The 13,015-nt window shown below is 38.7% G+C and overlaps 1 protein-coding gene across 2 annotated transcripts in view; it reads left to right on the top strand.

Annotated features, from left to right (window-relative positions):
• The first annotated feature begins 3,414 nt into the window (after positions 1-3,414).
• The window catches only part of rai14 (retinoic acid induced 14), a 36,304-nt gene continuing 26,703 nt past the window's right edge, over positions 3,415-13,015 (top strand). The window contains exons 1-2 of one of the 2 annotated variants that reach the window (XM_084572350.1): positions 3,415-4,318; positions 5,692-5,773. In XM_084572350.1, coding sequence (XP_084428476.1) covers positions 5,738-5,773 — 36 coding nt within the window. In that variant the 5' untranslated portion in view covers positions 3,415-4,318; positions 5,692-5,737. Of the gene's footprint in view, positions 4,319-4,979; positions 5,774-13,015 lie in introns of those variants that run through there. The other variant, XM_084572351.1, reaches the window with a different exon arrangement.

Genomic DNA, 13,015 nt, shown 5'->3' with positions numbered 1-13,015 from the left:
TGACCCAGGAACTTGCTCGACGAAGCAAAGACTCACATCCGGAATGAAATACTTCACTGTCACCACTTCCGCTTTCTAGGACAGTCGACTTCCTTGAAGCTGATGATTTCTCTCCATCGCTTTTTAAAATGCCATTTAACCCAAGCTTTTAGTTGCATAGCTTTTTAAATACGACAGTGCTTTTATAAGTAGAAAAAAAATATGTTCTTTACTCATTAGTCCGTCGTTGAAGTCAAAATGCAGAGCGAGTGTCCATCTTGAAGTTTAACACTCTTTGTCACGTAAACGTAATGTTATTCCCTAAAACTCACGACATTTTGTGGACATTTTAGTCGGCTGTTCATCATCGATATTAATTGTTAAGACTACATTTATTTCAACTGGACTTAGACCAAGGAGGCTTATTTTGCATCTGTGCAGTAAACGCCGAGATCAAGCAAAACTAGTGCAGTAATGTGAATGTGAAGCAAATTGAATATGCATATTCAATTTGTGAATAAAAAAATACTACTATAAATACTTGTTGCACTTTCATCGGAAGTGTCCATTAATGTGAGGCTCCAGAGAGATACCAAGAGTTATAAACTCTAAAAATGTTTAATATTTATTTGAGAAAGTGAAACATGGTGAAACATGGACAGGAATTGAAGCTACTTGGATGAGTGGCAAAACATCTTGGTAAAAAAAAAAAAACCTAAAAGTCTAGCAGTCCTTGTTTCAGTTTCTGTTTTGATTACTATGACCTGGATGACTGAAAACCTTCATGGACAATTTATTGTCTTGACTTTTTTTTATTTTTTCTGTGTAAGGCCAAATAAGCAAAAGGGGTCCCAAAGTGTCTATGTTAATTTAGAGACAGATGGTGGTAATTTGTTGTTTCATTAGTTAGCATAAGTCTCCAATCTGCTTATGACATCTCATATACATACATTAAGTCAGCCTCCTCACTGCAATATAACAGGTTTTGTCATTAACATAGTTTTGTGCCTCTGCTCCTGTCAGCCTCAAGCAGATGTGTCTCCCCATTTCATCTGGGTTATGCTCAAGGTTCCTTCCTGTTAAAATCTGGCCAAATATCTAATGTTTGTGTTAATTCAGGGTTAAATGAATCTTTACTTGAAATGTGGAAACAAGACACAAACTAAAAACATGTCAATTATTCTATCACATACTCAAAAAACCATCATTTTATTGTGTAAACGAGCTAAAATTACACTTTTAAGTAATATACACTTTTGCATTCATGACCTGCTACTGAATATTAAACTATTCTCTTTATAGAGTAACTATGCAGTAAACAGCTTATCCACTAGATGTCGCTGTCCTGACATTTACTGCCTACATTCTTTGTTGCCTATAAAGTGGAATTATAGTGCTGGTTGAGTCACAACTTAATATAAAAGGGACCACGCCTTGGCCAAGCAGCCTAACCTACAGAAGGAGCAGCCGTCTGTGTCGCTCTGTCTCATTTTGCTTTCATTGATTGCGTGGGCAGAAATTCTCAAAATTACCTTATTTAAAAGATGCTGCTCAGAGTAGACCTTCACAGTCTCGTTTTAAAGATACACGCTGAATGGAGTGAAAGAAGTTATTAGTTTGTCATAAGTTAGACACAATTTACTGGAAAACTGGAAAATTTGATTCTACGTCTTGAATCGATCATTATGGTGTGACTCACAGACAGTGAGGTACCCTATGATGCATTATCTCATCTTACCAAATGTTATCAGCATTACAGCTTCACAGCTCAGACATGTTCTTGCCTGCACTGATAGGTTTCATGGTAGTGCTGTTGCAACATTGGCCCATAACATCAGCATGACTTGTTTGACTAGCTGAGTTTCTCAACTTAATTTTAAGATACGAAACGACTATGCACTTTAAGGCCAGGTAGCACGTGATGGGAAGTGCTTCACACCTTAAACAAACACTTCAATAATATTTCCGGTTGATTTGGAGGAGTTTTGTCTTAGTTGCATTGTGGGTAATATACTTGTGAATAGTAATGGAAAGGACAAAAATAAGAATAGCTCACTGTTAACTGAACTGATGTTGTCCTTTAAAGTCCATCAGCTTTATATGGGATATGAAACACACTCCAATCCAGTACAAGAGCTATGTCTGATATTTTAACTTAACTATTACCGATGTTGAAGATGGCATTGTTGTTGTTTGTTTTGTCAACAGATGGGGTAAAACCTTGGAAAGATGCAGTTCAGCTCAACACTAGAGTTATAACTGTTTTGTATCTTTCATTTTAATTCCATTTAAGTTTACAATCAGTTAGTTTTCAGAGTGGGTTTCATCAGAATTTATTGTTTAAAAAATTTTCACTTGTTTGGTTTTTATTATTAGCTTTTAGGTATTTTAATATATTTTTGTTCTATTTTATTTATTTTAAACTACATGACCAATTTTAACTATACAGAAGGGTTTACAATTGTCTAAACTAGTTACTATGGGGGAGTTTAAATCGAAGGATTTTGAAGGATTGAGAAAGTAGCACTGTCAGTCAGTGTGACTTCTGCTAGATTTTTACTGTAATTGTTTATGAAATTGTACATGTTTTGTCTTCGGTCTTTACAGTATTTTGTATATGAACTTTGTCTTCACTTATTTGCATTGTGTGAGAGTTTTCTGCTGTTTGTATTGTTTGTGGTTATTATAATAACAATGTCATCAAATGCTTGCTACTCTCTTGGTCATCCCAGTGATCTCAGTGAGACCTTTACCTAATTGTTTAAATAATAAAAAATACTGTAATATTTATAATAGTGGTCTTCCTTCTCTTACGTGTTGCTTTGACATATTTGACTAAAACAAAAGACATTTACTGTTACAATTTATGTTAAAGACAAAAGTGTCTCTGTTATTTAGCCCAGCCCACTGACTAACACGTGTTGCTACAATACAATACAATTCAATAGTACTACAAATGACATCCTCCAAAATGAAAACACAGTTGAATTAACAGCTCGCTCAGGTATTTTAAACAAATGCTGAACACAGAATTAGCGCAGAACTGTTATACTAACATGAATTCGTTTTCACTAGCATACCCAATGAAATGGCAAATGCAAATACACAAAGTTCACACCTGGTTTTAGTTTTTCTATAATAACTTTATTATACTCCACTGCAAAAAAGTTAAAATCTATTGTTAGTTGTAGTTGGACCAACACCATCAGAGGGGTATTTAGACAAAGATTTATGGCTTAACGAGAAGCTAACGGCTAGGTAGCAATGTGTTTTGGTAGGAGTTGGTTGGTCATGGGAGTAAAGTGGTCTGGTGATAAATATTCTGAAATAATTACAAAAGGTATAAAATAAGTACCGGTAAGTATAAAGTAGGACTCAAATACTCAAAGATAAGTAAAAAGAAGTCTGCTATAGTTGCTAGCTCAAACAATGAATAGCCACTGCACAATTTGCACAGATATCACACTTTTATGGCACAGTAAAGTGATCGAGTTCTGGTGCGTGTGCTCTGCTAGGAGTAGGCTTGATCAAAGGCGTACCACGACTGAAAGTTATTATGTCTTAAACATTTATGGCTTAACCACAAACTAAGCACTAGCTTAGCAATATATTTTGATAAGGGAGTCATGGGAGTCAGGTTAAGTGGTCTGGTGAACTGTAACCTGAGACAATTACGTAACAGTAAATATCAAGCAGGACGCAAATACTTCCTACTATATAAGGAATAAAAAGTAGTCTGTTATAGCTGCTATAGCTCAAACAATGAGTGGTCACTGCACAGTTTACACTGTTTACACTGTGCCACAGGTATTGCACAGTAAAGATATTGAACATGAAATAAAATGATTGAGTTCTGCTGTGTGTGTGTTGTACCAAGAGTAGACTTGGTTAGAGAGGTTATATAAAAAAGAAAAAGAAATGTTTAACTGAACTACATCCTTGTGTGTTTTATTTTGTGGGGAGTATCCCTTTAACCTGAACATGAATGGGGCTCAGCGGAGAACAGAGGAGGGCTCGCTCACCGCGGTCACGAGAGCTCTGGCAGAGTGACGTCACTTTCCTGAACCGGGCAGCAGCGGCAGCAGCCGTTGAGCGTTGAGTCCAGAGAGAGGAGCAGGAGTCCACGAACGGACCAACTTTTTAATGTATGCGGGTCCCGGAGAGCCGCCGTGTAGCGCCGCACTGCTTTCTCCCCTCTTTATGCATCCCCCCGGTCGACTTCGCGTGGCTCCTTCCTCACTTGTTCGGTAGCTCGTCTGTTTTTTTGGCTCAAGAAGAAGAAGAAGAACAAGAGCGGTTTTTTTTTTTGTAGTCCTCCTGAGTTCCAAAATAGAACCGGGTAAGTTGGTCCACTCATTTTAAATCATGTAAGTTGTTTTGGTTGAAAGTATGCTTGTTTTTTAAAATTTATTTTAAGTATGAGTCTCACAACTTACTGTTTTGAGCCTTAGTGGTGAACTGAATAAGCACAGCTCCCAGCGGCGCAGCTACAGAGCGAATCAATCTGATTATGTTTGTTGTACAATGATGCACGTCGCCTGCATTTGAGCTGCAGCTTCACCTAAAATTTTGTTCACATATTCACTGGCTTCATGCAAAACTGCCCGAGGAGCAATATGCAAAGGGTTTGTAATTGATACAGCCAAGTATGAACCACACGGTGCAGCGATTCCTGCAACGGTAAGAGTTTGACAATGGATCCAGTTGTAAAGTTTGCTCTCCTTAAGGGTAGACAACACATTTTTATGATATTTCTTTTTGCAAACGAGTTCCTGACAAGCAAGAGGTTATACACACACTTAAAACTCAAGATCTGTTGAACTCTTTCTAACAGAAGTCCTTAAATAGTCTCAAAAACAAAGTAAACTAAACTGAGGGCAGCTAAAATTAAGTTGGTTCAACAGGAACTCAAACAAGTCCAGTTGCCTTTGTGTTAGCTTTGTATTTTGGATGACTATTTCCAACTTTTTTTTGTCTGCAAAGCCTTTATGAAAGCACACACTTTACAATGTTATTCTTTCAGACCAGATTGCCAGTGATCATTACACAGAGTCTCAAATTGCTTACGTGGTGCTCTCATTTAAAATACAAGTAAAGACACAGAGACCCTGGTAAAAACAATGAAGTAAGTAAGAAGCCTAACTTTGGCTGGAATGCTCCAAAGGATATTTTGCGGTTAAATCATCTACAAGGTCATTTCAGGTATGAGAGACTGGAAATTGCTTGGGGCACATAGGGTTCAAAAATACAGTCTCCAGACCCTCCCTAAGGGCTCTGTGGTGATTTATAGCATCCTTGTAGGAAATAATAAAGAGCCAGATACCAGTTATAACAACGGGCTTGAATTAGAACTGCATGCAACCCAAAAATACTCATTAATTCAAGATTGAAGTGGAATGTAGTTGAAGTATTGAACAGTTACTGTTTTAGTAGAAGTCTGCTTAATGAGGCTTTAATAAACACCGTATTCTTAGGATTATTAGTTGGGAAAATGGCGATTTACTCAGGCTGCAGACTGTTGCCACTGTAAATCCCTGCAAAAGCACTCAATGATTACAAGTCACATTGACTGGAACTTGTGTGGATAAAACGATATAACAAAATACTTCTTAAGTCAAGCAGTTCCGTCTTGAGAAACACTAAATCACATTTGAAATGGGAGATAACATTACAGAGGCTAAATTTAAACGTGTGTTTTTTTTTCCTTCACAGTCTCAACTGAGCGATTGATTGAGTGACTGCATGGCTCAGACTGAACATGAAGAGCCTCAAAGCCAAGTTTAGGAAAACCGATGTAAGTAGTGTAACGTGTTCACGACTATGTAGATTGTGTGTTCAAGACATGTGTGTACGTCTGCATGGATGAGTCGCTGTCTGTGCATGTGGGGCCTGAGCAGTTGTGAATGATTTCTGGCTTGAGTTTGGCGTCAGCAGCACCCGGTAGCTTGTTATATTTCCTCAGGAAAAACATAAATAGGTTTGAAAAATAAAACAAATAGCATTTACTGAAAACAGATAAAGTATGCCTGATTTCACAAGCATGACGGCTCTTAATGTGTGTGTCATGAGAATTTGAGGACCTGAATAAGAGGTCATAACACAACGAAACTATTATTTATGTTCTTAGCAATATGACAGGGACTTTTATAAAGACAGGCGGGAACAGAAACTAAACATTTCATACCGAATCACTTGCTCCAGATGAGGATTCAATCCTGCTGACAATGAATCAGTCTTTAGGGAGTAATTTCTCCATATTGTTTCACAGTCAGTCATTTGGTCACAGTCTGAGATGCTCCGCACTCACAGGAAGTGAGGCGTCTCCACAGCGTCTGACTCATCTGTTGTCACGGTGACCCTAATGACACAGAGCCAACCGGCAGACAGGAAAAGTCTGGAGGGTTTTTCGTGATGAATGAGTTTTAGGGAGGGCGTGTGAAAAGTCAGAAGTAGAGAAGTTGGCGAATGGGGTGCAGAACGCTGAGTAAATGAGACACTTGGCTTATGCAGACAGTTTCCGTGAGATTAAGAGTGTGCGGTGGGGCAGGATGGTGAGCTCTGGTTAAATGGTATGTTTGCCGTGTGAGAAAGAGGGAGAATTATGGGTGCCATTATTCAATTACACCCAAAACATACCAAAAGGGGTCTGCTAAGGGTACATGAACATCTAGGAAAACATTAAAACATGCTCTTAAAATTATAATAATAGCAAATCATGAACCAACTGCCTTTTACATGCCCCTACTGCCTAATATTGGTAAATTATTACAAATTCTCTGAGCTATGTGGAGGAGTACAATAGTGGCCATTGTTCTGGAAAATGTTGAATCCAGCACTGGGCTGCGAGGTCAAATAGCTCCTCCTTAGTGAGTAAAGCGGACGGTGTCTTGTCTCACCTTTACCGGGTGTTTTCCAGTCAGAACCATTAATATAGACTCACTTGCCACTACATTAGGTACACTAGTGAACATGAATGCATTGTAATATAACAGTCCTGCACTAAATCTTATCTTTATAAAGGTTATGGTATTCAGCATTTGTGTTAAATAACTGATATAGATGTTGCTTTAACTTTGTTTTAATTTGGGAGGCTGCAGTAGTACTATTATTGTATTCATTATGTTCACAACTCCATTTTAGTCAGATGTCTGGGTAAATAATAGAAACACTTTAATGTTTTATTCAATGTAGTTTAACAGCACCACAAACTACATCCTCCAAAATATTCATACAGGTGAATGGTTGCATTGTTTCAACACAAACAGTCACTGAGTCTGTTACAGGGAGATAACATGGAAAATTAGTGCAGGACTCTTGTATCAGAATGTGTTTGTTTTCATTAGTGTACCTAACGTTTTGACAAGTGAGAATACAGGACCAGTTTGAAACAGTTTTGATTTGCTTTGGGAATGAAATGCTCATCCTCGCTGAAATAGCGCGTCGTAGGCGGCATGAGAGAAGAAAGGGAAGAGCAGTGGATGTGAATGTTGCTTAGAAACACAACTGATGCCATTTGCCGTCATGCATTCCTTTGCAGACCTCCCACCCACATACAGTACATTGTCGCTCTTTGATCGCCTGGGTACTTGTTCTGTTTGTCTCCTGTTTTATATAATAATTCCCCATTTTCATACCTGTATGTTGATATAATACAGTAGTTTGGAACAGAAAAATAACCTCACCATTTTATTTACTGGTCATTAACAAACAAGACAGCATTTTCTGTCTTGCATTCTGTACAATTATATGATCAAAGGATGTTATTGTTTGGCTTAAGAGTATTGCATAATTTAACATTTCTGACTCCAAAAGCATCTTTATTTCTGCATATTTTGGGTTTCATGCAATGCCCTGCATGTCATCCAAGCCAATACAACAGCCTCAGTGTATGTGTGCCACGCATGTTTCCATTGATTATACTGTTCTATATTCAGAAAACATTGTTTCTGCTTTGTTGCATCCTGGAAAAGTACAGCATACGTAGCCAACTGTATTCTGAACATAGACTTCCAGTGAAATACACAGTCAGTTTTGTGCAGTGGAGCCCTTGGTGAAACGTCGATAGTATTGTAGCCCACACTTTGTTAAAATGAACGGTCATGATCCAGGTATGCAGTAAAATGAAAAGTTTCACAGGCCGACATGTTTATCCTAGCCAATAGTCATTCCACAACTTTTTATAGAAACCCTGAACAACCGTAATAGAAAGAAAATATCTCTTTGGTTCTATTTTAGGGAGTGTGTGTGTCAGTGACAGATTACCCAGGAATGTTTCTCCCCAAAAACCAGCCCTGCATTTCTTTCAACAAAATAACAGAAACTTGGTGCTTTTGTAAAAAGCTTTTTTTTTTTTTTTGAAAGACATTCCCAGATAATGTGCAATGGAATCTGTGGTTCAGTGTGAAGTCTTTACTAAATGCTTCTCTTTAAGTGTCCTTGTCCAGCATAGTGAACTGAATGCATCAGTCAGCCGAAGCTTTACTGAAACACCTCAAAAACACGCTGACGCCTAAATAAGGTAGACATGTGAAAAGACCTGGGAGGTGGTTGCAGCAGCCTAGCAGTGGTGTTCATGACTCACAGTGAACAGCCAGCGTTTTGTGTGCTCAACTTTTCATGTCGAATGCTACCGTCACATGCTATTGTGTTTACCGTGTTCACAAGTAAAGTCCACATCCGCAGTCCGCAGCAGTGTTCTCATGATTTGCGGCTGATGCTACCGCTTGAACGCCAAGCTTTTGGTGTACACGTCTTCCCATGTTGTAACCACATCATTTTAAAGCAGCAGTAATCATAAACTCACGGGTTCCAATGCCAGAACCCCGAAAACGCTAGACAGCACTCAAAAACACTAGTTATTACGCCTGTGCTTGCCCTGCTCTGAAAAGTTGTTCAAGAGAACATTTTCCCATCACAGCAAACACATAATCACATTAATTCATTTCACGTGCTTAAATCCATGTGGCTTAGACAGGGATCATTATCACGAAGCTCAGTGCAGACACACAGTTGAATTCTGAATCGTATTTCACATCGTGAGAAATATTTCGCGCTGAGCTGTAGAAATTGTGCAACACACGGCATGTAGAACCTTCTATTTAAAGCAGCCATAAATGATATCTTGAGTTTGAACAGTCATTAGGCAGGAGATAAGTAATGTGCACCAAGCCTGATTGGCCTTTATGCCATTGTGATAAACTCATCCTGTATACCTGTAAACATGCAACTTTATGGTTATAGACTATTTTAGGCCAAGAGGCGTATTTATCACTTTGGCTTATGCTACAATTCATGTTGTGAAGTGCCGAAAGAAAAAAGTCTTGATTGCCTAAGACACATACTGTGTCATTTCTTTTTATCCTTGCAGGAGATTACTGGCTCAGTAGGTGCAAATGTCACGATGAAATAAATCAAACATTACTGGCACATAAAGCTGCGTTTGAATGAGAGGCCATATCCCATCATTACTTGAGTCAACATTCGTTGGTCTCCACCATGGCTCTACTAAATTGATGTCAGAACAGACTTTTCTTCTTCCCACACAATGTTTGGTTAATGCTTTTTTACATTAGCTTTAACTACTTTTTCTGACCTGGCAGCATGTTTGATTATTGAGAAATACATCTGAATGTAGAAAGATGGAGCAAGCTAGCTTAAAGCTGCACAGCCAGGCACACTCAGCAGAATGTGTCACCAGGTTAAGTAGATCAGCTTTCTCCAATGTTGCGCTGTGAAAGCTCTGTGCAGCTAAGTAGTGTGAAAACGCCGCCTACGCTTAAAGTGCTCATGAATTTCCAAGTTTAATATCAAACAGCGTTAATGCTGCACTAGAGATTAACTGAGAAGACAACTAAATGTGTTATATCTTCATGGATTACAACGGCAGCAGTTAATTTCTGCTCTGGTACCATCATTGCCGTGTTTTGGGCATACCAGTGCGAAATAGGGAGCAGCACCAGTGTTGCTTTATCACAGTCTGTGAGCATCTGTGTAGTTTTGCGAGGTTAAAGTGAATCAGAGGAAATCTTGCAAGTGTTTGTGTGTCCATGTATGTTTGCGTGTCTGTCTGGTAGACTCTGTGTCTGCATTGGAGTATATCTTTTGGATATATTATTGACATTTTGGGATTTGTTTGTGGATCATTTCTGCAATGAACTATTAAGACAAACAAACAGAATAATAAGGGAGTTCCTGTGTGTATGTGCGGGTTGAAGAACAGTGTTTGAGGCAAGCAGACAGCATAATCTCTGGGAATGGGTTTGGCCAACAGCCACACCAAGACTTAGAGGCTTTCTGCTTCTGCCATGTCTGAACAGTCAGCTGTCAGAAATGACCTATGACCTGCAAGAATTATTCTCTTTGTAAAGGTAATATTTAAAAAAAAAGCCTTGATTAAATCTGAAATTAAATATCAATTTATTTTGTCTCTTAAATCCCACAATCTTTTGTAAAATAAAGTGATGTCAAAATGTGAGTGATGATGAGGCTTTCAGCTTATTAATAGCAATTTATACCCATTTCTAAACATTAGGTAAACTAGTGAAAACGAATGCATCCTAATATAACACTCCTGCACTAGATCTTAGCTTTGAGGTGTAAGAAAGGTAGTAATTCAACTGCATGATCATTTAGCCTGCTGACTAAAATGGGGTTGTCAAAATAATGTGTTGATACAGGCCTGTTTTATTAGAATGCATTCATTTTCACTAGTGTCCCTAATGTACAACATTTTTATTAGGTTTAGATGAAATAACACTGAGACATTGCTTAGTTCAGTTGCAATACCAAAATACTGCTTTTCTTGAACTGTAATTTGTGAAATATAAACATGGTTTTCTACAAACTTGTGCTTTTGTTTAACAAAAGGAGGATAAATCTCTAGTTTATACCCAGGCATCCGTAAGAGCCCAAAAATATAGTCAAAAACTGGCCAAACTCTGATTACATGGAATTTGACTACAAATCAGAACAAACATTCAGTTCCAGCTTTCAGTACTTGGTGCTATGAGCACATTTAGGTCTTAGAAAAACAGATACGTGTAATTAGCTTGAGAAATCTTAATTGAGTCTTGTAGTGTGCGTCGACCCTTTGAGACCACATTAACAGCTCCGTGCCTGCTGTTTGAGCAGAGCTTCTCGAAATGACTTAATTAGCTTTGATTATTATCTTACTCTCAGCCCGTTACTACCATCCCCCAGGCGCATTATTTCCAAGCTGCGCTGTTGCAAACGCACACACACGCACACACACACACCAAATCAGTGCATGTTATTGTCTGTGTACTCCATTGTTGACAGTAGTATCGAACGCTCACCCGACCCATCATACTGTCACACTGCTTAAAACTTCTCCCCCCAGCTGCTAGACTAATCGGGATTACTCAAGGCTTACACACACATGCATTCACATCCGTGTGCGTGGATCCACAACAGACGGACACACACACACACCCACCCTCCTCTTATCATCCCACCGTCTCTGTGTCTAATTGATGTGTGGATTATTCTGTCTCCTTTCACTCCACATCTGTTTCATAGCTTCTATTCATGTGAGCAACACGAGACTGGAGACTAAACTGCACATTTACCGTTTGCTGTATTTTTGGCAGCTTTGAAATGTATGAAGTCTGAATTGAGCTTTACCAATACGGGAGGAATGGAGCCCCTCTTATCAGGAGTTATGAAATGTGTCTGGTGTGCTAACTGGAGCAGAACTGCAAAGAAAAATCACATGATAAACATTTTTAAAAAATGCTTTGTGCAATGTGTGGTTGAATAAACCACAATATGACCCAGCATTCAAGGAAAATATAGCCCATTAGAGAAAAATGTTGCGCCCTACTTTTTCCAAAAAAGAGAAAACATAATACATTTGCAAAAAAATGTCATTATACTGCTGCAGTCCTACAATTATAAGAAGGTTTCTTTTTAACAGAACCACAGCCTGAAGTATCCCCTCTTGGCTGTGTTTGATTTGGCCCAGTCCGACTTGGTTTGGCATGTAATGGTTTGCTCTGGAGGGGTGTAGGGAAAGGGTATTAGTACTAGGAGTGACAGTAAAACCTCAGAGACAGCCTGGCATTAATCTGGGAGATGAGGTGGAGGAAGGGTGTGTGTGGCTGTCTATGTGTTGTCAATTGTTGGCAGGAAATAGAAGAGCAGAGATTACTATGACTCTTTTCACACTCACAACAAACAGTTTAAGATTGAATATTAACTTAATACCGATGCAAAAACCTGTAAAACCTGTCAATTTAATCATGACAGTCAGGAGCCTTAATGATCCAGCTGCCTACCAGCCCTTGAGCTGCTTAATCGGCTATTTGATGTAATGAAAGAAAGTCATCTATCTTTCCATCTAGACAATGTTGTTTTAGCTTAGGGGGCTTTCATGCTTATATTTTGTTCTGATTCAGAAAATGGTTTGGAGCATCAGCATTGAATGTGGACACTGGTATTTGTTGCTGTTTCGTGGTTCATGTACCTGTGCTCCGTATATGAAAAACACGTTTAGTTTGTTCGAGCATCTGTATGCTGAGACCCCTGAGGGAGAAGATGCCCTCTGGACGCATACAACAACCTATTCACCCAACATTTACATCAGTTAAACTGCTTAGCTATATAATTAAAACTTTATTATTATTAAATAATTATTCTAACATGATTTCTCACTGGGAAGCGATTGTAAGCAGGTTGAGACCATCCTCGATAACTGTTCTCAGCTCAGTTGATCTGTCTCAGTGCGATGTTCACACCATCCCAAACGAACCAACCTGCCGGGTAAATGCTCCTGGTTTCGGAACAACCCAGATGTGAAAGCACCGTCAGATAGTCTCATGAAAGTAAATCTCCGGAGTCTTTTCAATGTATTTTCTTGCTTACAGCAACTTATCATGCATGTCATGTCCAGCCCATCTATGCGGTTACTTTAGTCACCATAATTTAATTGCACTAGCGCCGGCTCTCATTATGCTAAAGTTTCACTCTTTTTTTTTCCATAATTATGCAAACAAATGTTAAAAACACAATTACAGAC

This window comes from Chelon labrosus (assembly GCF_963514085.1).
Source record: "Chelon labrosus genome assembly, chromosome: 22".
In the NCBI taxonomy this organism is placed as follows: domain Eukaryota; kingdom Metazoa; phylum Chordata; class Actinopteri; order Mugiliformes; family Mugilidae; genus Chelon; species Chelon labrosus.
Note: the sequence above shows the minus strand (reverse complement) of the source record. Positions and strands in the feature narration are given on the sequence as shown.